Genomic DNA, 26,649 nt, shown 5'->3' on the forward strand with positions numbered 1-26,649 from the left:
TGTGTGTTAGATGCTGTGCTGAGTGTTAGAGATACAAGGAAAAGCAAAGCAGTCAGGCCCTGCCCTTAAGAAGTTTACATTCTAATGTAAAACAATGTACACAAACGGTACATGCAGAATAAATGGGAAGTCAGCTTTGGCCTCATTCCTACAGACACTCTCCCTCAAGATGACCTCTGTCCATTACTGTAATCTGTGTGACCTGTCTGCTATACCATAAGCTCATCAGGGTTAGTTCAATGTTCTGAGACACTTCACTGACTTGTCTTGACCTTAAAACACTTGGGCTGTCAATCACTGACCCCTCACTCTCATTATGTTATGAACCCATCTTTCTTTCTGGTGTTATTTTTCTTTGAAGGCATCCTTTACTCCATTTTCTACTAACTCTTTGTTCACAATTTGCTGCCGCCTGTTCCAACCACTGTCATTTTATGACATTTTTTTTTATTTTTTGGTCTTTATTAATTCATTTGTTTACTTTTTGTTTACAAGATTCAGTTCCACAATTCATTGAGTTTCAAATTTTCTCTCCCTCCTACCCCTCCCCCCCATGACGGCATACAATCAAGTATAGGATCTGCAAATACTTTCACATTAGACATTTGTCAGGTTATAAAGACGGATTGTATCAGATGGAATGAACGACGGGAGAGAGGAAACAAAACCAAACAAGAAAAAGAAAAAAAAACTGGTAGTTTGCTTCAATCTGGATTCAAACTCAGTTCTTTCTAGTTCTTTCTCTGGATGTAGCCATCCCTCTCCATCATGAGTCTTTTGGGATTATAACTCTGCATTGCTGAGAAGAGTCCAGTCTATCAAAGTTGGCTGTCAAACATGCATTGTGTCTATAATTGTGCACAAATATCTCCTAGTACTACTCTTCTCACTCAGCATCAGTTTGTATAAGCCTCTCCAGGTAAATATGAAGTATGACATATTTTTAAATAGTTTTTATGGAAAAAATATATATCCAAACATTTTTAACACAAGAATATTCAAATTTTACATACTGCAAAAAGTTGACAAAAGTCTTCTTTAAGGCTGTTATGCAACAATGTGCTATTAAGAAATATAAAGATACACTGTCCTTTGGGTTTAGAGTAATGAAAGGGAATTGCTTTCTTTTTGCAGAGGTTTGTGGATAGAGGAGATAGGGGAAAAGGAGATAACTACAAGACAAATGATTTATGTGAAGATATTTTTCTTCAGCTGCAAAGTCTAGCAGCAAGAGCATTAATGTAGAGGGTATTAAAAATTTATTAAAGGGATGGACTTGTTGGGTCTAATTTTATGAGAGTCTGTCTAGAGAGTCTTCAGGACCATCAGGATTGACTGTCTTGAGGAAAATGATGACAAGATGCTTCATTACATTGAGCAGCAATGTTTGTCCACTAAATGAAGACGTGAAATAAGGCCTTAGCTAAACTCCTGATAAGAGAAGCATGGAGGGAATGACTTGTCCATGTTCACACAGAGGGTTGGTAGTAGCTGAATACCCAAGTCTCATGATTCTCACCCAATTCAGCTCTCTTTTCATTGCAACATTGGGTATGCTTTTACCTTGCCTCTTCTCTGAAATATGGTCACATGGCTTCCTCTTGGTTTTGTTTTTCCTTTGTTTTGTTTTACTGTTAATTACAACATGGAAACCTACAGGGAGGTTCAAATAAGAAGTAAAGAAAAAATTTGGTTAAAGAGGCCTGATCTTCTTCAGATAGACAGAAAACTAAAACTGTGTCTATTTTAATGTCATGCCTTCCCCCACTCCTATAGTATATTTGACTCTATTTTCCCCAGGTCATAAAACAGCATAGAATGTTAGAGCTTAATGGGATATTAGAGATTATTTTGTCATGGAGTCTTAAAGGAAGAGAAAGACTCTATGAAGTGGGGGTAAGGTGGGAGTGCATTTCCAGTATGAGGGAGGAACAATGCAAAGGCCTGGTTATGTGGGGGATAGAGAGTCATGTAAGGAACAGAAAAGAGATTGAAAATTGTAGTAGGGTTGGTGATGTCCAGTGAGGTTGGGAAAATAAAGTGGGATGAGAGTAGGGCCTTTTTTTTAGTGTAGGGCTTTAAAAGTTGAATTGAAGAGTTTATACTTGACTTTGCAGCAGTATGCTGGAAAATTTTTTAACAACCAGCTCTCAGGGAAAAATGCATGGGACACACACTTAAGCTTAATCTGCATGCTTACCATTTACTGCATCTCTTTCTTAAGTGTAGACAATCAAGAGAACGATAAATCAAACTCCTATTTGTAGTGTTTGCTGATTTCTGAGATGCTGACTCACGGTGAAAATTTAAACATTGTCTCCCTTGGAAATCTCATTCACTTCCATGGCTTCAATGATCACATCTATACAAGTGACTCCAAGCTCTGATTATTTCAGTCTTGACCATTCTTTTGAGTGATCTGCTTCTTCATTTGCTCCAAGGACATTTCCATCTTGACATCCTGCCAAAAATACCTCAAACACAACAGTTCAAAACCCAAGTTTTTCCCTAAACCCATTTCTGTTTCTGATTATTTTTTTCCTGTGATATTTACCCCATTCCCAGTTTGTTACCTTGGGCTTATCTTTGACTCTTTTCTCTCCATTTTTTTTCCTACTACTTTCAAATTCCAGATTTGCCACTACTTAGCTGTGTGACTTTGAACTTGTCACTAAAACTTTCTTTTTCTTCACCCATCAAATGATAGAGCTAGACTGTATTCTATTTAAACTCTCTTCCAGCCCTCAATCTATAATCCTATAATTCTGACAATTCCATCTTCACAACATCTCTGAATGCCTTCCATTTCTCTCTATTCCCCTGACATCACCCTCGCTCCCAGCTCTCATTATAACCCATTGAAACTATCTGAATGACTCCTAAAAGGTCTTCCCCCCTTTACTCTCTTCCCTCTCCAAAACACCTTTTGGATCTCTGTGAGACAAATCTTTATAGATCTGATTAGACTCCTTGCTGAAAAAAATTCAACTGACTTCATTTTGCTTCCTTGATAAAGTCTGAATTCCTTTGCCTGGTGTTTAAAGTCCTTCAAAATTTTGCAAGATCATATTTTTAGGCTTATTTTGTGGTATTTTTCTTTATTGATTTTGTGCCTCAAACAAACTCAGTTAACTAAACATTCCCTGCTTTTGATGCCTCCACAATTTTTCTTCTTGCTGCTCTCTATACCTGGTTCCTCTTCCCTTTGCCTGTTGACTTACCTATCCTTCAAAACCCAATTCACATGCCATCTTCTCCATAAAACCTTCCCCGATCCTCTCCATTCTTAATGACCTTCTTTCTCCCGTGGGCCTGGAGTAGCCATTTTTCTTTGTAATTCACGTAATTAATTCATGTAATTAAATCACATAATATGCTCTTAAGGCATTCAAAGTACTTTCCTCATGTTAACACTATAAGGTAGTTAATAATAATGATAACTAACACTTACATAATACTCTACATAAGTTATTTTGTTTGATTATCATAAATAACTCTGTGTAAATGCTATCTCCATTTTATGGATAAGTGAACTGAGACTGAGAGAAGTCAGGGTCACATACCTAGTATTAGAAGTGTCTGGAAGAGGGACGGCTAAGTGGTGCAGTGAAGAGAGTATGTGAAGAGGCCTTGGAGTCAGGAGGACCTGAGTTCAAATCCAGTCTCAGACACTTAACACAAAAACTAGCCGTGTGACCTTGGGCAAGTCACTTAATCCCAATTGCCCTCCAAAAAGCAAAATAAAAGTGTCTATATTAGCAGTATTATTCCCATTCTATAAATGAGGAAACTGCGGCTCAGAAAGATGAAATGAGCTGACCAGGATCACAAAGCACCAAAGTGTCAGGACCTATTTTCAAACTGAAGTGTCCTGATGATGATAATAATAACTTTTACACAGCATCTTAAGGTTTGCAAAACACTTTTCAAATATGTTATCTCATTTGGTCCTCACAACAATACTGTCAGTTAAGTGCTGTTAGGTTTTACATATGAGGAAACTGAGTCCCAGAGAGATGAAGTGACTTGCCATGTTTCACACAACTACTAATTGTATGGGGCAGTACTTGAACTCAGATCTTCGTGACTCTGGGTCCAGAATCATTCTACCATCTAGGTGCCTCTAATATAAGTCACTTCAATATTTTTTCAACCCCACATATAGTAATGAATTCTTAATGATTATTCACTGATTTGAATTCAATTTAATTCCAAACTTGGAATGAAGTGGGAAGAAGCTTTCCTGAGATATTGAGCCCTTTCCTTTCCTTTTTTTTAAAGATACTTATCTTATTTGCCCCCTTGAAGATGAAAATCATTTTTTTTAAGATTTAGTATTTCAGGTTCTACACCTGAGGGTGAATCTATCATCCTAAATTTTCTGGCTCTTGGCTACATTTCTTTAAAATATTATCCCTTTTTCTATGTGGCTTCATCCAAGTCCCCCTCAGGCAAAGATAAGTAAATCCTCCTTTAGGTTTTTCTCTGGAAAAAAACATATGTGTGTATAAATGTGTATATACATATATAACATATAAATGATATTTTATAATATATAATATAATTTTTCCAGTTTTAAAGTGTCTACGGTAGAAGGCAGAGAAGGAAATGCTTGCCAACTTATCTCCTTTTCCCCTTTAAATGAGATACAGTTATATAATTATAGAAACTATAATCTGGCTTGGAAATATAATATTCACACATGAAATCCCTAGATATAATATATAATGTTATCATATATAATATGATACTTAATATGTTGTATCATATTATATATGATATTTAATATATTTTTAATATAAGGTAGCTGTTTGATCCTGGACAAGTCATTTGATCCCCCTATATCTCAGGTAATTCTCAGATTATAAATTACAAAGCTGAAGGTATTGGTAGAAGAAATTCCCTCACTGAGGGTTCCCAATGAAATCATAGGTAGGTAAAAAAAAAAGTTTCTGAGTCACAAGAGTATGACACTGAGTAGCTAGAAGGTTTCTTCTCTGTATTTCTTTGGTTTAAAAGAAAAGGTTTTATTGATGTCTCTTTTAAAAAAAAATCATAGTCATTTCCAATATGTCCTTCCCCCACCCTTTCTCAGAACCCTCCCTTGTAATAAAACCACTCAGGCAAAACTGACCAATATAAGCAGTCTTGTCTGCCTGGCTATGCCCGGTTTGACATCAGGAATTCTTTCCTTTAAAAAAAAAAAAGACAGACACCTAGGGGATTTAGTGCCTGACTCTGCCTTGTGGGAGATAGGTGGATGTAATGTCTTTATAGTTCTTTTGAGGTCTATGGCACTAAGTACAACTTTGTCAGGACTCATTTGCAGACTCTTATTTTTAATTTGCAATCGTCAGGCAACATAAAAATTTTGTCTGTCTTCCATGAGGAATCTTTTTTTATAAATCTGAGAAAGACAAGAGTTCCAGAGTCAAATATTTAAAATAGCTAAGGAGATGGTTTGTATTTATAAAGGATGGGTATCAATGATCATACACCTTCAATAAAAATTGATTGTCTCATTCATTTAAGTGCCTAATTTTTGTAGTATTTCTGTTCATAGAAATTTCCAATACTTGGATGCTTCAAAGTCCCTACAAGACTTTGAGTCTTCTCCTGTGCTCAGCACATTTCTTCCTTCAGAAACTGTCTGTGAGACATGAGGGAAAGGGAAACATTATGACAAAAATTGAAAGGGGTTCTGAAGTTGGCTCAGCTGCCCCAAGGTTTCCTGGCAGAAATCCATAAAACCTTATGTTTTATTTACTCGTTTTATTATATATGTTATTTATTGGATTTATATGGCCACTTTCCTCCAAAGAGTGGCAGAAGTCTCTAGTGGGATCGCAATAATGTTCTCTGAACACAAACAAAAGCTTTGAAAGTAAGGAAATGGTGAATTGTTTATCTGCACAGACATCTCTGTGTGCTTATGGGAAGGCCAGCTACCCTCCCCATCCCAAAGGCAAAAAGGAAGTTATAAAATCACAATTATTTCAACATTCTTGTTCAAAAACTTGATCTACCTTGTTTTCACCAGTTGGTGACTGGTTTCCATGGAAATGGAAATGGAATAAGCATTCTCAGTTTTAGATTCTTAGCTGCCCAGTGCCAGCTGAGAGCTGTGAATACCATTTGGTTAACAGCGAGGATCCAGAATTCTCCTGTTTTAAAGTGGCCAGGGTGGGAGGCAGACAAGGAAAGGCTTGCCAACCCATTTTCTCCTTTTCCCCTTTAAATGAGATATAGTTTTATGATTGTAGAAGCTATAATCTGACTTTGAAATATAGTATGCATACATGAAATCCTTAAATAACTGAATCCTGCACTTTGCCAATTGGTTCAATCTCTTTTCCTTCCGTCTGAGTGGTTGTAAAGTACTTCCAGCATGTTGTGGCCTATGTAGAGGAAATTTGGTGTCTCATTAGATGGAGCATTAGACCTAGAGTCAAGAAGACCTGAATTCAAATCCAGCCTCAGCTACTCACTAACTACGTAACCCCAGGCAAGTCACTTAACCTTTATTCGCCTCAGTTTCCTCTCATGTAAAATAGGAGTAATAATTGCACCTCCCTCTCATGGTTGTCATGAACATCCAATGAGATAATATTTGCAAAGTGTTTTTTCAAACCTTAGAATTCTACCTAACTGCTAGTTTAATAATAGTAACTATTATTTTAGCTCTTCTTCTGGCGCACTGTGGTAGGAGATGCTGATAAGCAATGATGTGGCCAAGAAACCAGAAAATAGAATAGCTGAGACTCCATGACCTAGGCATTCAGATGCTGAGTAAGCAAGAGTTGGTATCGAGACACACGTGGACAATTTCCACTCCCATGGAAAAAGTGAAGCCATTTGGCCATGGACATTTTTTCCATTTATAATCCTTTCCCATTGATTTAATGATCTATTCTTATGTTTTATCTACCTCGTCCCCTTTCTGGGAACTTCTCAAGGTTAAACACTATCTAAATATTTCTTTTTGGTGTCAGAAGATCATATACATACATATATACACATATGTATGTATGTATGCATGTGTGTATATATATATTTGTATATTTTTATTCCCCTGAATGATGCCTTATACTTTATTGTCCCTGCATCATGTAGAAAATAGGCTAACCTGAATGAACTGAAATGGGTCTTTAGTATCATCTAGTCATATACAGCCCATTTTACAGATGAAGAAATGAAGGCCCAGAGAGACGAAATGCCTCACCCCATCACACAACTAGTAAGTGACAAAGCTAATCTGCTTCATTTGAAATAACAGCTTTTCTTTTGGACATTAACTTGAGGAGGAAGGAAGAACTGTAATAGAGCTCAATATAACCATTTCTTTCCTACTTGTGGCTTAAAGCTCTTTTCTCCCTACCTGTGTCTCACCTTAAATGAAATCTCAGTGGGCAGAACAGCTTCTCTGGGCCAAAGTTATGCATCTGGGGCACTTGTGTGTCGAGGCTATTATATAAGTGCTGTCTCACATGCAAGTGAAGTAAATAATTTATCAGTTGAGGAAATGAAATCCCCATCGCAGACCTGCAAAACTGCATAAATACTTCAGTGCAGCGTTCCCGATGGTTAGCATGCATGTCAGAGTTTGACATGTTTTTTTCTTATCAAATTCTTCCCATGAGAGAAGATCATCTTTACTAAATAAGCAGCAGTATTTTAAGTGAACAAGGTGTGCCGAGCGAAGACTTGAGAGAGCAGTATTTCGGGTGGGTAACAGCTTTGAATTGTATATTGGCTGTAAGGGAAAGGATGCACACACTCCATCATCGTGGTGGTAATTTAGCCCGTCTTTACGGGAGCTCATCTCTCCCCTCTCTAGGGAGCTTTTCGTGCCAGTGATCCCCTTGGCACTGCCCAAATCGCCCAATCTCCTTCATTGGCTCAGCGGAAAGGTTAACTCTTCTTGTTTCCATTCTGTCTCCAACCTGTAACCTGACCTGCAGAAATAGAGTATGGAAGTATTAGCAGGGGAAACGGTAGTACTGACAATCATGCTTTTTCTGGTTGTCTCTAAGACAAATTCAAACCACTATTACCTGGTCTTAGACATTACAAATATGATTTTATCAAATCAAATTCTATCAGATAAAATCATATTTGTAAGCTCTAAGACCAGGTGATAGTGCCAGCTTGGGGCCAGCTAGGCGGTTCAGTGGATGCAGCACTGACCTGGAATCTGGAAGAGCTGAGCTCAAATAAATACAGCTTCACACCCTTACTAGCTGTGTGACCCTGGGTGAGTCACTTCACCCTGTTTGCCTCAGTTCCTCATCTGTAAAATGAGCTGGAGGAGGAAATGGCAAATCACTCCAGTATCTTTGCCAAGTGTGATAGTAATGGCAATTAAAGATTCCCCTGTATTGGCTTGGTTTTCAAATTGATTGTATTAAAACCCAGAGCTTGTTAATCCCACCTGTGGGATGGACTTTTTGATGTGAAAAGAAAGTCCTGACTGGGAGGAGCGGGTGACGTAGATTTGGAGAGACAAGAGAGAGGCGGAAGTTCTTTTTGGAAGCAGCACCTCGTGGAGAGAGACTAAGAGAATTGCTGGTGGCCGCTTTGAATTGCCCTGGACTTTTGAGACCTGCCCCCTGAGCTGCCAAGGACTGAGGAGACATGGCTGTTTTGCTGGTACTTTGTCTGTCTGTTTTGATGTTATTTTGCCAGATTTGTCCACTGGTGAAAGACTGTCCTGTTGAAGAAGTCCTGGAACCTGGCATTTGGTTAAGAAGGCCTGAGACTGTCCTGCAGACAGAGAGTGAATACTGTCCACTGGTGAGGGACAGTACTGAGAGTGAATACTGTCCACTGGTGAGGGACAGTACTGTTGTTGCAGGGGTCTGGAGACTGTCCGGCAGACAGAATGAATACTGTCCACTGGTGAAGGACAGTGCTGTTGTTGCAGGGGTCTGGGAGCCTTTCTGTTGGTTCAGAAGCCCTGAAGAAGGATTTTCTTGTTGTATGTTTACAGAAATCCTGGGAGAGGGCTTTGCTAATGTGTTCAGGGGTTCTAGGACTGTTCTACAGACAGAGGATAAATTCATGAAGGGACTGGCAATGTATCTTATGGCCTTGCTAAGCCTTGTCTCCCCAGGAACTAAGATTGCTGAGAACTTGCCTCGTGTCAAGATGAAGAAAAGACCTCCATTTGGGTATTAAGTGCTGTGTTTAAACTTGATGTAACTCTGGGGTAGATTCAATTGTGATCCAGGGGTGGGGAACTTTTGACCTTATTGTGTTCTATGGTTGAGCAAATGAATGTATTTTACTTATGTTTGGAAACTAATCTCCATTTGAGAAGAGGGGCTTTGTGGTGGACTTAATTAAGGTATAGCCTAGGGGTGGAGAAGTATTTGGAACAGAGACTTTGTAATTGATTGAATGATTGGAAAGTCCTGGGGTGGGGTAGGCCTTGGAGATGACTTAATCACACTTAGTAAATGCTGTATTTTGAATGATGTCATGTTTTGATCTTCTCTGTTCTGGGTTTGTTACTGAATAAAATAGAGAGCACCTATGCTGGTATTTTGAACCTGGGAAGTTGCCTTTGCTTGATATTACATTACACCAAGAAAACCCCACATGGGGTCAGAAGAGTCAGACATGACTAAACAATAACAACACACTCATAATTCACTTTCACACACACGGTCACACAAATACTTTTCTTTTCAAAACAGTATATGTTTACAGGTAGAATCCCATCTTAATGAGCTTGATAGGACATAGAAAGGGCATAGTCTCATAGACTTAAAGTTTAATGACAAAGATATGGAGACTATCTAATCTAACCCCTTCTCATTTAAAAGATGATGAAACTCATGTCAAATGTTAGATGAAATTAATTGTCCCTACATCACAAAATAAGGGAGCAATAGGCACAGCTGAATCTAGGGTGGGGCAGCCAGGGCTTTGTTCCAGGAGTCAGTGATATTGGAAGTTTGCCCCATCTCCTCTCCCGCTTCTAATGGACCAGCCTTCTTAGGGGTCATCAGGAAAGGTGGCTATGTGAAAGGCCAAGGCTGAAAAAAAACAACCCAATATTGGCAAAGGTCAGGGGAGATGAGTGAGAGGGTTTCCCCTTTCCTACTATCTCCTTAGATGATTTTTCATAAGACCCATCTACCTTCTGAAACATCTGTCCTTGGTTGTCCTCCCCCTGACTCCTTCAAATCCCATCTCTACCTAGTTCACCTCTAGTATTTCTCAGGCCCTAAAATACTCCATCCTCCCTTTCTACTGTGTCCTCTGAAACCCTCTATTGTTAACAAATGGTCTCATTATCTTAGATCTTTTTATGAAGACTTTTAACATGCAGCTGTTTGAAAAGCCTGTCCAGAGGCAGCCTAGCAGTACAGGTATCCTGGACAGGGACTGCCGATGTATAGTGAGCTTGGCATAGAATTGTAAAGGAAAATGAAATCAGGCTGGATGGCATTTGGGAAATTATGCCATGCTTCCAATGATCCCAAACTCTTCCTTGCTGCTAATGGCCATATATGTAATAGCAATATTTTCCTATGTAGCTCTGAACCATGGAGCAGCACAACCTTAGAGGAATAAAAATTTCAAGTAGCCCAAAGGGCAATGGAAAATGCAAATAGTTGTAAGTAGGTTGCAGCGAGTTATGACTTGCAAATGAAGCAGAATTATATCGAAGAAAGGTGTCTGGGGACAAACATACCTGGAAAAAGATGAGGGACAGTCATACGGCAAGAATGAAAGACAACATTCAGATTGCTTGTGTGGCATATTGCTATCCTTGATGTCTTAAAGGAATCATAGGAAGGCCATCAATATTTTGGACAGATCTACTATGGAGTAAGTGGGATAATGCTTCAGCTCAAGAAAGTGTGGAGGGGTTGCAATCTGTATTGCTGGCAGGAGCGGCATCCATGAATCCAGTAAAATGTCACAGAATATAGTTTTAGTTCTGGAATAGACCTTAGAGGCAAGCAAGTCCTTCCCATTTTACAGCTGAGGAAACTGAAGCCCAGAGATATTACATGAGTAGCCCCAGGAATGTAGGAACCCAGGCCCTATGATTACAAATCCCTCATTCTCCCCACTGTGCATCACATAGCATTATACAGTTATTGAAATATAGTCACCATACCAAGTCATTTACCAAAAGCAAACGTTCTGTTCAATAGGTTGATTGCTAAATGTGCAGGAACCCAGAGTTTCTAATTCAACAGAATTTAATGCATCTAAATCACAAAAACAATCTTAGTCTGGGCCAGAACATGGTAATAACCTCATTATGTCGAACTGGACAGTATGATGTTTGTTAAAATGGAAATCCACCTAGAAATACATGTGTATATCAAGCTGAAGCATTATGTGAATACATAGAATAAATTATACCAACTAGGCAGCATTATATGTCTTCAGCATACAGCTTTGAAAAGAGAAGTGTTTTTGAGGAGAAATAGACCTGAAAAAAATCAAAACTGCAATTTGATACAGGTCATTATTTCTTTCATTATCTTTAGATTTGTACCGGTCTCGCAGTACCCACTGTGCTTGGTTGATCTCTAATTATTAGATTCATTTTTAATTAGAGCAATATCACATTATAAGCAAATCAATTCAGAAAACAGGGGGAAAATGTGACTTCAACCTGAAACTTCTGCCTGAATTATTTGGATACAACATATTTATGATAGTATTTCTTTGGAGACAATAACATATTATATTGAAAGAAATATCAAAGTTAGCCGTGTGTTGTGGAAAGATCATGGGACATGGAATCAGAGAAATCATCTTTCAATTCCCTTTATGCTACCTCTTTGTACTTGGGTGAATCAGTTCACCATTTTGAAATTTGCTCATTTGTCAAGTGAAGAGATTGGACTAAATGGAACCAAAAGGCCTTTCCAGGACTGAATCCTATGAGCCAATAAAGAAAATGCTGATATTTGTAGCTTTGGGTACTCACACTTATTAGAAAAAGAGAAAATTGCATTTGTTTCTATTTGCTGGGATTTCAGGTGACATTCATCCCAGTGAATCATACCGATATCTTATGGAAAAGACATTCTTTAAGAAGGTAGAGTTTTTTCATTTGTTTTTTTCTGGAAGCACATCAGAAAATTTTTGACAGATAATATATGACTTTCAGCACATTGTTTTATGAATCAAATGACTGTTGGGAAGAATGAAATGCACCTACCTAGACAGCATAGTGAAGGGAGCCCTGGACCTAGAGTCAGAAAGACCTGAGTTCAAATCCTGTCTTAGATACTTAGGTGCTGTATGACCGTGGGCAAATCACTTAACCTTTCTTTGCCTCAGTTTTCTCATTTGTAAATGAGGGGGTTGGACTCAGTGATCTCTATGGTCCCTTCCAGCCCTAACCCTCTCATCCTATGAACTTGCTGTCCATGAGGGGAGATATAATAGAGGTATCCTGAATTCCCCAGGTAATATGGAGTCAGATAAAAGTCTGCATAAATTTAAGTGTAAAAGCCACTAGATGTAAAACTCTCCACGCTGAGAGTTGTTTATGGGCAGATAGATATTTATATAGATGTTTCACTATTATGAAAAGAGTACTTGACTTTGCATAAGATGGCATGGACTTAAATAGCTATATGCTCACAGGAAAGTCATTTAATCTCTCTGTATCTCAGTTTCTTCATCTATAAAATGGGGACAATAAGTTATCCTACTTATTTTATCAGATTATTGTGCAGAAAGGATTTTGTAAACTTTAAAGAACTTTAGAGATGTGAATAGTAGTCATTGCAGTTGTTGGGACAATCCAGGCTAATTCTTATCTTGGGTTTTATTAGACCCTTTACTTAATCATGTCACATGGTAGATAATTAGTATTAGTCACATGGTAGATAATTAATCAATCAATCAGCAAGCATTGATTAAGCACTTGCTATGTGTCAGGCACTGTACTAGGTTCTGAGAAAACAAGTACAAAGAATGAAACAGTACCTACACTCACAGAACTTGGGGCAAACCAGAAAGGAAGGAAGGATAGATAGATAGATAGATAGATAGATAGATAGATAGATAGATAGATGATAGATGGATGGATGGATGGATGGATGGATGGATGGATGGATGGATGGATAGATAGATAGATAGATAGATGATAGATGGATAGATGGATGGATAGATAGATGGAAAGAAAGAAAGAAAGAAAGAAAGAAAGAAAGAAAGAAAGAAAGAAAGAAAGAAAGAAAGAAAGAAAGAAAGAAAGAAAGAAAGAAAGAAAAAGAAAGAATGAAAAGGAAGGAAGGAAGAAAAAATATTTGTCACAAATGTAGAATGAATAAATTAAAAAACATGTATATGTACATAAATTAAATGCAAAATAGTTGAGGAGGGAATTCAGGAGCTGTTGAGGGGACCAGGAAAGACTTTATGCAGAAAGTGGTGTTTTGAAATTCCTTAGCCATCTTAGAAAAACATGGGTAGACTTGAACAAAATAATGAAGAGCGAAATAGTTGAACCTAACATTGTATCCTGTAACAGCAATATTGTTTTAACAACAGTTTTGAGTGATGAGGTCATTTTGACTATTACAAATACCCAAATTAACCACAAAGGACATATGAAGGAAGACACTATCAACATCCAGAGAAAGAACTGATAAATAGGAATGTTTATAGAGTGATTATACACACATACAGTCATACACACACACACACACAAATATGTGTCTAATGGTAGCCATCTCTAGGGCAGGAGGTGGGGAGGGAAGACAGAAAGGGAAAATGTACATGATAACTTAATTTTAAAGGAATACCCAGTTGTACATAATAGATTTGCAGTTTCATGTGCAATGATCCTTTTTTTCCCTATTCTACTATGTTATGGAAATATTTCTTTTATTTCTTAAGTTCAGAAATTTTTTTAAATTTAACAATTTTTTTGAAGGAGGGCAAGAACTCAGAGGAGAAGATAGAGAGGCAGTGCCTTCCAGGCACAGGGGGAGTTCAAAACCACAAAGATGAGAGATGGAGTATTGTGTATAAGTAACGGAAAGAAAGCCAGTTTAGCTGAACTACAGAGTGAAGGATCAGAAGAATTGCCCAATGGAGCCAGCTTGTAAAGGGCTTTTAGAAACTAAACAGTAGAGTTTATATTTTATCCTAGAGGCAATACAAAGCCACCAGAGTCGATTGGTCAAATCTGTGCTTCAGAAAGATCACTTTGGCAGCTATTTAGAAAATGGCCTGGAATGGGAGAGACTTGAGATCGGAGACCCATTAGGAAGAAGGCTCCCAGAATAATCTAGGAGAGAGGTGATCGGGACTTGAACAAAAGTAGGAGCCAAATGAGGGGACGAGTCAGATGAGGATGGCACTGGCTTTTGTTTTTTTTTGTCAGAATGGTCATTAGCTCTTACATTAACTCCTTTTGACCCTCAGAACCTCTTAATGACACCCCTTCCAGGTTATGCTCCACTATAAAATGCAGTGAGGAAAAGACTTCCCATTAGTTTCCAGTCTGCTTCACCATATGGCCTATAATACTAAAGACAAGTGCAAAGATTTCCTAGCAAAGTGTTTCTTTTTAGAGTCATTTTATGCCTCAGAAAACTGGTTCTTTTCCTGGTTCATAGTAAGGGCTTTGTTAAATAGACTGGAATTTGTTAGGATGTGAATATAGGATCATAGATTTAAAGTTGGAAGGGCCCCGCGGAGGTTTTCTCACCCAAATTCCCACATTTGACAAATAAGGTAATTGAGCCCTCCAAGGTGAAGGTCTTTGTGAAAGGCCACTCTGGATTAGTAGATGTGGGATTTGAACCCAGAATCTCTAACACCAGGCTCATTGCTCTTTCTTCTCTATCACGTTGCCCCAACACAAGTCTCTGAAGGGTAGATTTATTTTTATCTGTCTTCTCATAGACTCAGCTATGGAGGCATATACTTTGCTGGACTATCATTTTTAGTTTATTTCTTACAAGTCACTTAAGTTTGAGCCCAAGATGAGCAACAGTATATTAACCATCTTGTCCTAATACACCCCAAACTTTGGGGCAAAAAAAAGAAATATTCTTAGAAACAATTCACTAACAATGTTCCCCACCCTTAGGCCCCCCCCCACCTCTCCCAAAATTATTTTCTTTAATTTTGAGAAGTTTTGCATCTAGGCTTAAAAAACATTTTCTAGTACAGGTGTGTTTTAACCTTTTTTTGAGTCATGGACCCCTTTGGCATCTGGTAAAGTCTATGGGCCCCTTCTCAGAAAAATGTTTTTAAAATTCGTAGAATGAAATTCATAAGATTACAAAAGAAACCATTACCATTTAAATAGGTCTCCAGATATATTTTTAAAACAGCAAATTCTGACCACAAATTAAAAGCGCCTGTATCTAGAACCACAAAGATTTTAACCAGCCAACAAAATCATTGTTTATCCTTTTTAATATTTTGCAACACATAAAGTAATTCACTAATGATGTTACTACCAGTGAGATAAACATATTATGTGATGTGTCACACATTGTATTTTCAGTTTTGGGTAATATCTTTTCTTGTTTAGAACTTAATCTTAGGACTCTGAGATTTTAGGGAACTGAGACCCCAAGAAAAGAACAATTTGTCCAAGGTTGCCCAACAAAACCAGGTCTTTCCACTCCCAGTAGAGGGATCTTTTCCACTATTCCACAGTCTTGCTAAGGCCTTAGAGCAATTTGACTAGTGGTAATTGTTTTTATGGCTTCCATAGACTATTTTTCATCTTTTCCTGAGGACCAAAATTAAAGGCTTAACAGCTTCCATCCCCTAACCAAATTAATTGAGATTCCTCCTCAGCCCTCTACCAGCCTGCCCTACCCCACCCTCCCCCAGCCAATAACACTGCCACATTCTCAAAAACCAGACTTAAGAGTCTTCACATATTATGTACCGCCTTTTCTAACCACAAGCTCAAATGATGATAACTATGTTCCAACCTTCCCTTAAACACTAAGTCTGGAGCTGGCTCCTACCAGTCTTTTCCTAATTTCCTTGTTCATTAGCCCTCTCATCACCCCAATCTTTGCCAAAATTATGTTCTATTTGTTCTGTGTATATTTTGCACACTCTTATTTTTGCGTATATTTGTTTCCTCCACTAGAATGCTATATCCCTGAAGGCAGGGATAATTTCATTTTCTTTGTGCCCTCAGTGATTAGAATAGTGCTTACCACCTAGAAGTTTCTTTTTGGGTTGGACTGAAGCTAAGTTTGCCTAATGCAGAGGGAAAACTATTTCTACTATGATCAAAAGCATGAGTAGACTATGGGTGCCAAGGCTCCATGGAGTACGGATAACTGCAATCGCTTTAGAAAGCATTATCTTAATTGGCTTCCTAAAGGTGCCTTACTGTATAAGTAATTTCCTTCCTAATGAGTTTCAGTAAGTTCCTGCCTTGGAAATGTGGTATCATTCCAGTTTTCAGGATGCACTCCCTTCTTTATCAATTCTCATCTTTAAGATTCCCAGCACTTTCCTTCCTTCTAACTCAAGTTGAATAATTTATCATGCAAGTTTGGTACAATATATTGTCATCAATAGTAATAGAAGAATAAAGTCCCATCTACCTCACTGAGCATCAAACAAAATAGATCATAGCATTAAGACCAAAAAAAGTGATGCAGAAGTCCTCAGCAGGCATTCAGGCTTTGAGACTGCAAAGCATGGACAATTATAAATTGTTTTTTGAAAAGACCTTTAGCAAATATTTTGTTCAGCAGTTTTTCAATCATGCTTGACTCTTGTGACCCCATCTGAGGTTTTCTTGGCAAAAACACTGTAGTAGTTTGCCATTTCTTTCTCTTCTGAGGCTGGATTTGAACTCATGAAGATGAGTCTTACTGACTCTGGGCCTAGACTCTATCCACTGTACCACCTGGTTGTCCTTTGGGCAAATATTCATGTAAACTTCTCTATTCTTCTCTTTTCCAAACCCTCTCCATCCAGTGCAAAATGGTTTTACAAATAGATTTCAATTAAAAAGCAGAACTGGGCTCAAGCTTCTTCCAAAATAAAAACAGCTCATAGACGATGGATATTCTATAACTATTGGCTCTGCCTCATGTGGGAATGGCACCAGTATTAAAGAAATATGTTGGGAAATGGTGCTTTGAAATCACGCCTTTCAAAGAGTCCTTAGAAAGTTGCTTTGACCCTCTCCCCTAAGAATGAGTGCTACTCACCCAGGCTGTTCCTTTGGGTTGTTGACTGACTGAGCTCACAGGTAACCTGGAAATCAAATCTTCTGATTGTAAATTAGGCACATTGATTTTAAATCCAGCATTCCTTCTATTCTACTAGGCAACTAGCTCAGACACCTTTGTGGACAAGCAAGCATTGCACTGTGAAATTCTTAGTCCCCTGTGTCCTTGCTTGCCAAAAGATAGGGAATTAATCTGTGATTTCATTGAAAGAGGGCACTGCTAGATGAGGAAACTCTCCTGACCAGTATTGGCGGGTATCTTTTGCACAATTTATGTTCTTAGTTGCCTAGCACATTGAAGAGTTAAGTAAATTGCCTGCAGTCACATAGTATGTTTCAGAGGCAGAACTTGAAATGAGGTCTTCCTGGCTCTGAAGCCAGTTGTCCACTCCGGCAGGTGCCTCTCAAGCCCTTATCGTCCAGTCACATCCAACTCCTCATGTGTGACCCCATGGACAAGGTCATGGGGACTTCTTGGCAAAGATGCTGGAGTTCTTTGCCATTTCCTTCTACAGTGCGTCCCATTTTTTTTTCAGAGTTTTGAATCATTGTGATGAGCAGATAGATTTCAGGAAAACCTGGAAAGATTTGCACAAACTGATGCAAAGTGAAATGAGCAGAACCAGGAAAACATTGTACACAGTATCAGCAATGTTCTTTGGTGATCTACTAGGAATGATGTAACACAATAATGCAAGACAAGTACAAAGGACTCATGACAAAGAATGCTACCACATGTAGATGAAGAACAGATGGGCTCTGAAAAAAAATGGGAAAAAGGCTGCTATAAATATTTTTGTACATGCAGGTTCTTTTCCCTTTTTTATGATCTCTTTGGGATACAGACCTCATACTGGTGTTGCTGGTTCAAAGGGTATGCAGTTTGGTTGCCTTTTGGGCTTAGTTCCACTGATCCACGGATAGTTTTGATGACTACTGCTTTATAATACAGTTTGAGATCTGGTATTGCTAGGCTATCTTCCTTTGCATTTTTTCCCATTAATTCCCTAGATATTCTTGACCTTTTGTTCTTCCAGATGAATTTTGTTGTAATTTTTCTAGCTTTATCAAACAAATTTTTGGTAATTTAGTGTGTCCCATTTTACAAATAAGGAACTGAAGCAAATAGTGATTAAGTGACTTGCCTAGGGTCACACAGCTAGTAAGGCTGAATTTGAACTCAGGTTTTACTGACTCCAGGGCCAACATTGTATCCCCTGTGCCACCTCACTACCCAGGTGGATCATACCAGGAAGTTTTCCTGATTCTCCCACTCTGTTGTGATCTCTTCAATTGAGCCATATATTTGCATGAGTTTTGTGCCTCCTTCATCAATTTATCAGTCATCAACAAACATTTATTAAGTGTCTACTGTGTGCCAGGCACTAATATAAGCACTGGGGATATGAAAAGAGTTAAAAGATAGTCCCTGCCTTCAAGGAACTTGTCCCTGCCTTCAAGGAACTTAAATCTAATGAGCGAGACAACCTGAAAATAAATATATACAAAGCAAGCTATATTCAGGATAATTATAATTATTAATTGTATAAATAATAAACTTGTAATAAATTAATTATAATAAATATTTTAATTATCATCTACTAGAATCATGTGACTATATTCTAAGCCAAAATTATAATAAGATCCAAATCTGTGTAGAGTCTCATTTCCTTCAAACTTAGGGAATGTGAGTTAGTGCTAAAATCTCTATTATTTCTTTTGTCATTTTTTGGAAGCCTCTGTTAAAGGCTTGTGAAAAAGACAATGAGGTATTTCAAAAGATGATTTATTGAACAAATGCAGAATTCTTGGAGGAGAGAAAGAGGGAGAGAGGGAAAAGCTAACTATCAAAACCCTTTTTGTTGTCATTGGTTTCATACTTTTGATTTCATTGGTTAAGGAAGTGCTAGTGAGGAAACTCCCTTTATCAATCAGTGCAAACTGGAAACTTATCTACAACAAAAAGTCTTAGAGAGTTGTCTGCAGACACTGAGAAGTTAAGTGACTTGCCCAGGGTCACACAACCAGGATATGTCAGAGGCAAAGCTTGAACTTAGGACTTTGCTATTCTGATGTCACTTCTCTCTCCATTCCTCTAGTTTGCACCTCTTACTTGGCTACATTTAGCTGAAAGCTTTTGTTTTCTGGAGGGGAAGGTTACCAGAAATCTACTTTCCTTGCTCTCCCCACCTTCTGCCACCCAACTGTGGCCAGGCTTTCCATATGCTACGTCATAAATGACTCTGGTGCTCTGGGTCACCCTGTTCCACAGAGGGTAAACACCCTGAATTATATCTTTTTGGATTCCCACTAAAATAGCATCCTTGATACAGCTGTTGTTTTCTCCATGTTTTCTCCATGGTTTCTCCTCCCAGTTTTCTCCATGAGTTAGAAATGAAAGGACAAGTTTTTCATTCAATTGAACTTCAACTGGACCACACTGTTATCCTTTTGCTTCATTCCCTTTTTTAAATCCAAGTCAAAACACTGAGCTAAATCAGTGCAAATTGGAGTATCCATTTTTTTTTAAACAAACATGACTGATACTTTTTTTTCTTAAAGAAATGATCATTGTCATCTGAAGACTGTGAGCTGTTTAAATACTTTGGAGCCAGCATTTTGGACCTGCTATTACTGCAGACTGTAATATACTACTTAGCAGATATTTAAAATGCGTGAATCAGCAGCAGAGGTTGGGAATCAGATATTTTCCTTTTTCACCAAAAATGGTACCCTCATCAGCATAATCCCATGCCAGAGAACAGCATGTATTGAGGCATCATGTTGTAATAAACAGACTGGGAGATGAGTACCAGCTGTGCCACTGCTTAGATGGGTGACCTTGGTTATTTCATTTAACTCACCATTCCCAAACTTTTCAAATAGGAAGACCTTTAAAAAAAAACACAAAAGATAATTCTGGGGAATCCTTCTTCCCTATAGTGGTTGTGCTATTTACATCTGTTGACTGAGAAAATACATAAAGGTGACTATTATATAAATCATAGTAGCATTTTATATAAATTTGAAAACTAGTAGAGTTATCCTTTTCACATTGTGACTTTCCCCATTGTGGTTTTGATATATCATGGGTTGGCGTAAGAAACTAAATGGGAATTTGGGGGGAGTTTTGTGGAAGCCACAGACAACACATGAAGGCCAGATGACAGAAAAGGTTTACAGAAATGCATAAAATATATGTGTGGTATTGTATAATATCAACACAGAATCAAACACAAAGGTGCTGTAAACAACCCATTAAAGAAAAAAAAATTCATACTTCTGTGATACGAAGGGAGGGCCAAAAGATTTTATGTGGATGTTCCGGATCACGGGGGTACTAAGTCCCTAACCCTATGATGTGGAAGGAATACTATAATACATATATGCAATATGTACATGTGAGGTGTATTACTTATTTAGTCTACAGAAGGTATGCTTGCTTGCTTACTTATGGATTTACATCTTTGGGACAGCTAGGTGATGCAGTGAATAGAGTGCTGGGTCTGGAGTCAAGAAGACTCGTCTTCCTGGATTCACATCTGTCCTCGGACACTTTCTAGCTGTATGATCTTGGGCAAGTCACTTAATGCTGTTTGCCTCAGTTTCCTCATCCATAAAATGAACAGGAGAAGGAAATGGCAAACCACTCCAGTCAGTATCTTTGCCAAGAAAACCCTAAATAATAACAACAAATATTCTTCCCTTGAATTCGTTCTATGACAAGCCCTTCCAGGGGTATATCTCCTACAGGTTGGAAACCACTAAGAAATATCACTTAATATCCTTAGATTTCACCTTATGAAGAATTTGGACAAGATGACCTCCAAGGTCCTGCCAACTCTAAATCTGATTGCAAGATATTGACTTAATTTCTCTGGAATTCAGTTTCCTTCTCTGTAAAATGGCAACAAGACAGAACTTTTTGAAATGTCTGCTGAGAGCCCTCTCTTCTCGCATTCATTCAACAAATATATGTCGAGTATCTATCCTATGTAAGACAGTCAGTGAATAAGCATTTATTAAGTTCCTGCTGTGTACCAGGGACTGTGATGCACTAAGGTTACAAAGAAAGACAAAAAGTAGTCCCTGCTCTCATGGAACTCACTAGTTAGTGGGAGGGACAATGTGCAGATGGCCACGTGCAAGCCAGTTATACACACGGCAAATCAAAGATGATCCAGAGGGAAGCAGGATCAGGAAAGGCTTCTTGTAGACGGTTAGCTGGGTTTTGAAGAAATTCAGGGAATCCAGGAGGCAGAGATGAAGATGAAGAGAATTCCAGGCCTGGAGGACAGCAAGACAGAATGCCCAAAGTCAGTCAATGGGAAGTGTCTTGTGTAGGGAACACTAAGGAGGCCTGGATCACTGGGGAGAAGACTGTATGGGGGTGAGGAGGAGACTGGAAAGGTAGATGGGGGCAGGTTGTGAAGGGTTTTGAATGCCAAATAGAGGATTGTTTATTTAATCCTGTAGGTGATAGTGAACCACTGGAGTTTGTTGAATAGAGGGATGACTTGGACAGACGTGTGCTTTAGGAAGATTAATTTGTCAGTAGAGTGGGAGATGGACCAGAGGTGGCAGAGACTTGAGGCAGGGAGACCAACCAAAAGGCTTTTGTGATAGTCTAGGCACAAGGTAATGAGGCCTGCACCAAGGCAGGGACATCAAAGCAGAGACGAGAATATAGACAAGATATGTTGTGAAGGAAGAAGGGAAGTGTGGAGGAAAGATGAGTTCAGTTTTGTACATGGAGAGTTTAAGTTGTCCATGGGAAATACAGTTTGAGATTTCTCTTAGACATTTGGAGATAAGAGTCTGGAGGTCAGGAAAGAGGTCAGGGTGAGATAAGTGGATCTGAGATTCATCAGTATAGCAATAATAACTGAATCCATGGGGGCTGGCAAGCTCACTAAGGGAAAAGGTATAAGAAAAAGAAGAGAAGTGGGCCCAGGACAGCCTTGGAGGACAATGACCATGGTTATTGGGCATGACCTGGATGACAGGAAATCCAGCAAAGGAGAAGGAGAAGGAGTGGTCAGACAGTAAGAGAAGAACCAGAATAGACTAGTGTAATGGAAATATAGAGAGAAGAAAATATCAAGGAAAAGAGGGCGATTGAAGGTTTCAGAGGTTGCAGAGAGTTTAAGAAGGATGAATACTGGAGAAAGAAAAAGGTCATTCAGTTAAGAGGTCATTGGTATTCTTGGAAAGAAGAGTTTTGGTTGATTAGTAGGGTTGGTCAGAAGCCAAACACCCCATAGTTGAGAAGAAAATGAGAGTAAAGAAAGTGGACGCATCTATAATAGATGGCCTTTCTAGGAGAGTTTAGCCACAAAAGGAAGGAGAGATATGAAATGATAGCTAGTGGGAATGAACGGATCAACTGAAGGGTTTTTGAGCACAGAGGAGACATGGATATGTTTGTAGGCTGTAGAGAAGCAGCCATTAGACAGGGAGAGACTGAAGATAAAGAGAGAGTGGAGATGATAGAGGAGATGATGTGTGAGAGGAGAGGGGATGGAATGGGATTGCTTATGCAGGTAGAGCGGTTAGCCTTGATAAGCAGTAAGCAAGGCCATGTCTTCATTTGAGACAGAGGTGAGGGAGGAGATAGTGAGTGAAAGTATCTGGATGTTGTAAAATGAGGAGGAAGAGAAAGGAGAGAGCTCTCAGTGAATGACCTTAATTTTTTCAGTAAAATATTAATTGAGGTCCTCAGTTAGGAAGGTGGGAGGAGAGGGAGCCATGGGAGGATTAAGGACAGATAAAAAGGTTTGTAAGAACTGCTGCGGTGAGTGAGAGAGTTAATTAGGTATGAGTAAAAAGGATTGCCTTGTCTCAGTGAGTGCCTAATTGAGAATACGTAACATAAATTTGTAGTGAACTCAAGCAACGAGATTTTATGATTTTCTTGAACTTTATTCACCAGCACATGAACAGGAGTGATGTTGATGGTGGGAAAAACCCATTTGGAAGGCCTGTCCTAGGTGCTCTCAGGAAAACAAGGATGGATAAGACATATACACTTCCCTTAGGGAACTTTTTTTTTTTCTTTTTGGAGGGCAATCGGGGTTAAGTGATTTGCCCAAGGTCACACTGCCCCTTAGGGAACTTTTACTCTAAAGAAAAGATCAGTCTATAGGAAATTTTTGTAAAAAATATTTCATAAAAATATACATAAATTTATTTTGAAATTATGATAAAAATGTTTACTGAGTGCCATAAATAAGATATAGAACATAACAGGAGTTCAGACAAGGGAGAAATTATTTCTGGTCATAGAAAATCAAGGAAGGATATGGAGATAGTAAAATTTGAGGTAACCTTGGAGGGTAGGTATGATTTTGACAACTCAAAAAAGGAGAGGAGGATTGAATTCATTTCAAGCAGAGGGAACTATGTAAGTAATATGTTTAGGGAATACAGTCAGTCCAATTTGGCTGGAGCATAGAGAAATTATTAAGCTTTAGTGGGAGATAAGTCTGGAAAATTATGTTGGTACAGGATTGAATAATACCTTGACTATCAGGTGCAGGAGTATAGACATCTAGCAGGCAATGGGAAGTCTAAAATTGTTAATAAGGTATGGGTTTGAATATTTCTTCCTTGCTCAAAAGCCTTAAAATGGTTTCTCTATTACGGATAATATAAATATAGTCTCATTATTCTGGCATTTAAGACCCTCTAAACTCTGGTTCCAATCTGCTTTTCCAGGCTTATTTCCCATTACTTCTCTTCATGCATTCTAAATTCTAGCCCCAAAGTGCTGCTGGCTGGTTCCCTAACTTGATATGTCTGACATCTCTGGTCACTTTGCATCTGCACTGGCTGCTCCCAAAGCCTGACATACACTTCTCATCTCTGTCATTTAGAATGCTTCCCTTCCTTCCTACCAGAAAGATTTCCCAGATTTGCTTAAGTCTCCTCAAATTTTCCTAGAGCACACTTTGTAGATTTCTCCTTTGACCTTATCATTTCCTGCCCCCGAATGGAATGTAAACTGTTTGAAATCATGTGTCCTGCTATTTAACTTTGTGTCCCTTGTGCCTTTCACATAATAGGCACTTAATAAATGTTTTTTTTAATTGAATCAAAGGTTTTTCTGCAGGGAAATGATATTAGACTTTGTGTTCAAGGAAGGTTAACATAACAGAAAGTTGTGAAGTAGTTGATGGATGAGACACTGGAAGACTGAGTAGTATTTTGAAGTGTTTTATTAATAAGGTACAAAGAATTTGTTTAAAGCCAATAATCTAAAATATGGCAAAATACTCATTTGATCTCAACACCAATTAAACAATCAGTATGCCTTTATTGTTTATTAAATGCTCAGCACTGTGAAAGTTACAGGATAACACAAAAAAAGAATAAATCCAGTGATTCCTGCTGTCAAGGAGATGACCTAAAGAGCTCCCTAGTCAGCCAGTCAATAAACATTTATTAAGTGCCTACCCAGTTTATCCAGGGACAGAAGAATAATGAATAAGAAACTCAATGACAATATAATTCAGTACTAAAATTGTGTGGTAGAAACCAGAAGTCCTCCTTGGGTCTGGGACATCCAGAAGTACCCAGAATCCAAATTGTTAAGCTCAAGTGGTACCTACAAATCGATGCCTTAGGTCTATGTGGATGGTGTTACTTACTTTAGAAAAATGTGTGTGTTCTGCCTGCAGACATGGGACCCGTTGTGCTGGGGAAGTGGCAGCTGCAGCAAACAACTCACACTGCACAGTAGGGATTGCATTCAACGCCAAGATTGGAGGTATGTGAAACAGACTTGGATCAGCAGAGAAAGGGAACCCAAGTACCTTTTCTTTCCTTTCTTTCTTTCTTTTTTTTTTTTTTTTTTTTTTTTTTTTTTGCTGAGAGGCATTCAACAAGCTTTTTGAACAGAGGTAGAAATGTGTTTGCATAACAGTCTTCAGCTGTTGCCAAGGATAAAATGGTCCTGATATGCGTGTGGTTAAAAGCAATTATAGCCTTCAGGGGTGGTCACTCAGAACCTTGTCTCTGTAATTGGCATAGGGATTGTCAGCGCCCTCTGTGGAGGTAGTAACCTTGACCTTGCAGTGCTGAAACATCACCTCTGGTGCTTGGGGGGGAAGTATCAATAATGAGCACAACGGGCGGTTGCCTCTGGGTGGAAAGATTTCGTTTGGAAAAATCTATCAAACAGGAGGAGTGTTTAATTGGCCCTTCTGCTCCAACTTCACAGAGATGTCCATTTATTTTCAACATTAGGATCACAACAAACTAATACTGTGAAATATTTATGAGTTATTCAAGATGCCCAATATTATGGGTTTGTTTAAATATTTTAAACTGGGGCGATTCAATTTCACCCTGTTTGCCTCAGTTTCCTCATTTGTAAAACAAACTGGAGAAGGAAATGGCATAAACCACTCCAGTCTCTTTGCCAAGAAAACCCCAGATGGGGTCACAGTCAGACACGACTGAAATGACTGAACAACAAACAACAAAAATGGCACATTGGTCTGTATATAGCCCATATCTCTTAAATGATGTCTATTTGAGAAGAAAAATTTGTTTATCTTCATGTCATTATATCAAGGGCCAGTGATTTTATAGTTAGTGTACCTTGTTTTAACAAGGCAGATCAGCCTACGTGTTTATAATTTAAAGCCTTAGAGAAATGCCTGAAACTCAGAAAGGTTAAATAACTTGCCCGTAGTCATATAGCTATTAAGTATTAAAGGCAGGGTTTGAACCCAAGGGTTTTTTATTCTAAATCTAGCTCTCTTTTCTCTACATCATGCTGCATGCTGAATTCTCTATATGGATGTCCTGAAGGAAGGAAAAAAAAGAAATATGCAAAATTATGATGAAAATAAATGATAATTTATTAGAGAGAAATCTATTCATTTTCCAGAAATAAAAATGTTTTTAGCGTGCAACAACCTAACAATAGCTCACATTTATATAACATTTTAAGGTTTTGAGAAGTACTTCCTCAAACAACCTTATGAGTTAGGCAGTAAAATATGATCTTCATTTTACAGATAGGTAAACTGAGGCTCTAAGATATTAACTGATTATTCAGTGGATAGAGAGATAGTAAGTTTCTGAATTGGAATTTAAATCTAACTTTGCTCACTCCAACCCACTTTCAGCTATGACACATTGACACCAAAACATTCTGACATCCTTATAAATAAAAGGGAAGTAAGAAGAGAGGAATCATTAAGAATGGCCAAAAAAAAAAAAAAGGTGGAAATTTGTTTTCTTCTTAACTGAATAGGAGCCTAACAGAGATGGGTTATTCTTTCTTGCCCTTCCTTTCTCATTTTCCCATCCTCCTCCACATTATTACTTAAATTCCTAGAAGAGCTCCTCCCTCACTTTTAAAGCTATGAAATTCCCAAGCCTAGAATCTCCATGGAATCACCCCTGCCCATTTTTCCATTCTGTGTCAT

At 38.4% G+C, this 26,649-nt stretch overlaps 1 protein-coding gene across 1 annotated transcript in view; it reads left to right on the top strand.

Annotated features, from left to right (window-relative positions):
- Window positions 1–26,649, top strand: part of PCSK5 (proprotein convertase subtilisin/kexin type 5) — a 609,050-nt gene that overhangs the window by 205,835 nt on the left and 376,566 nt on the right. The window contains exon 7 of the mRNA XM_069085345.1: window positions 24,889–24,977. Within this exon, the coding sequence (XP_068941446.1) occupies window positions 24,889–24,977 (89 nt within the window). The remainder of the gene's footprint in view (window positions 1–24,888; window positions 24,978–26,649) is intronic.

Source organism: Petaurus breviceps, unplaced genomic scaffold (assembly GCF_028583685.1).
Source record: "Petaurus breviceps papuanus isolate PSGF00001 unplaced genomic scaffold, PetGlider_PUasm1.0 175, whole genome shotgun sequence".
NCBI lineage: Eukaryota > Metazoa > Chordata > Mammalia > Diprotodontia > Petauridae > Petaurus > Petaurus breviceps.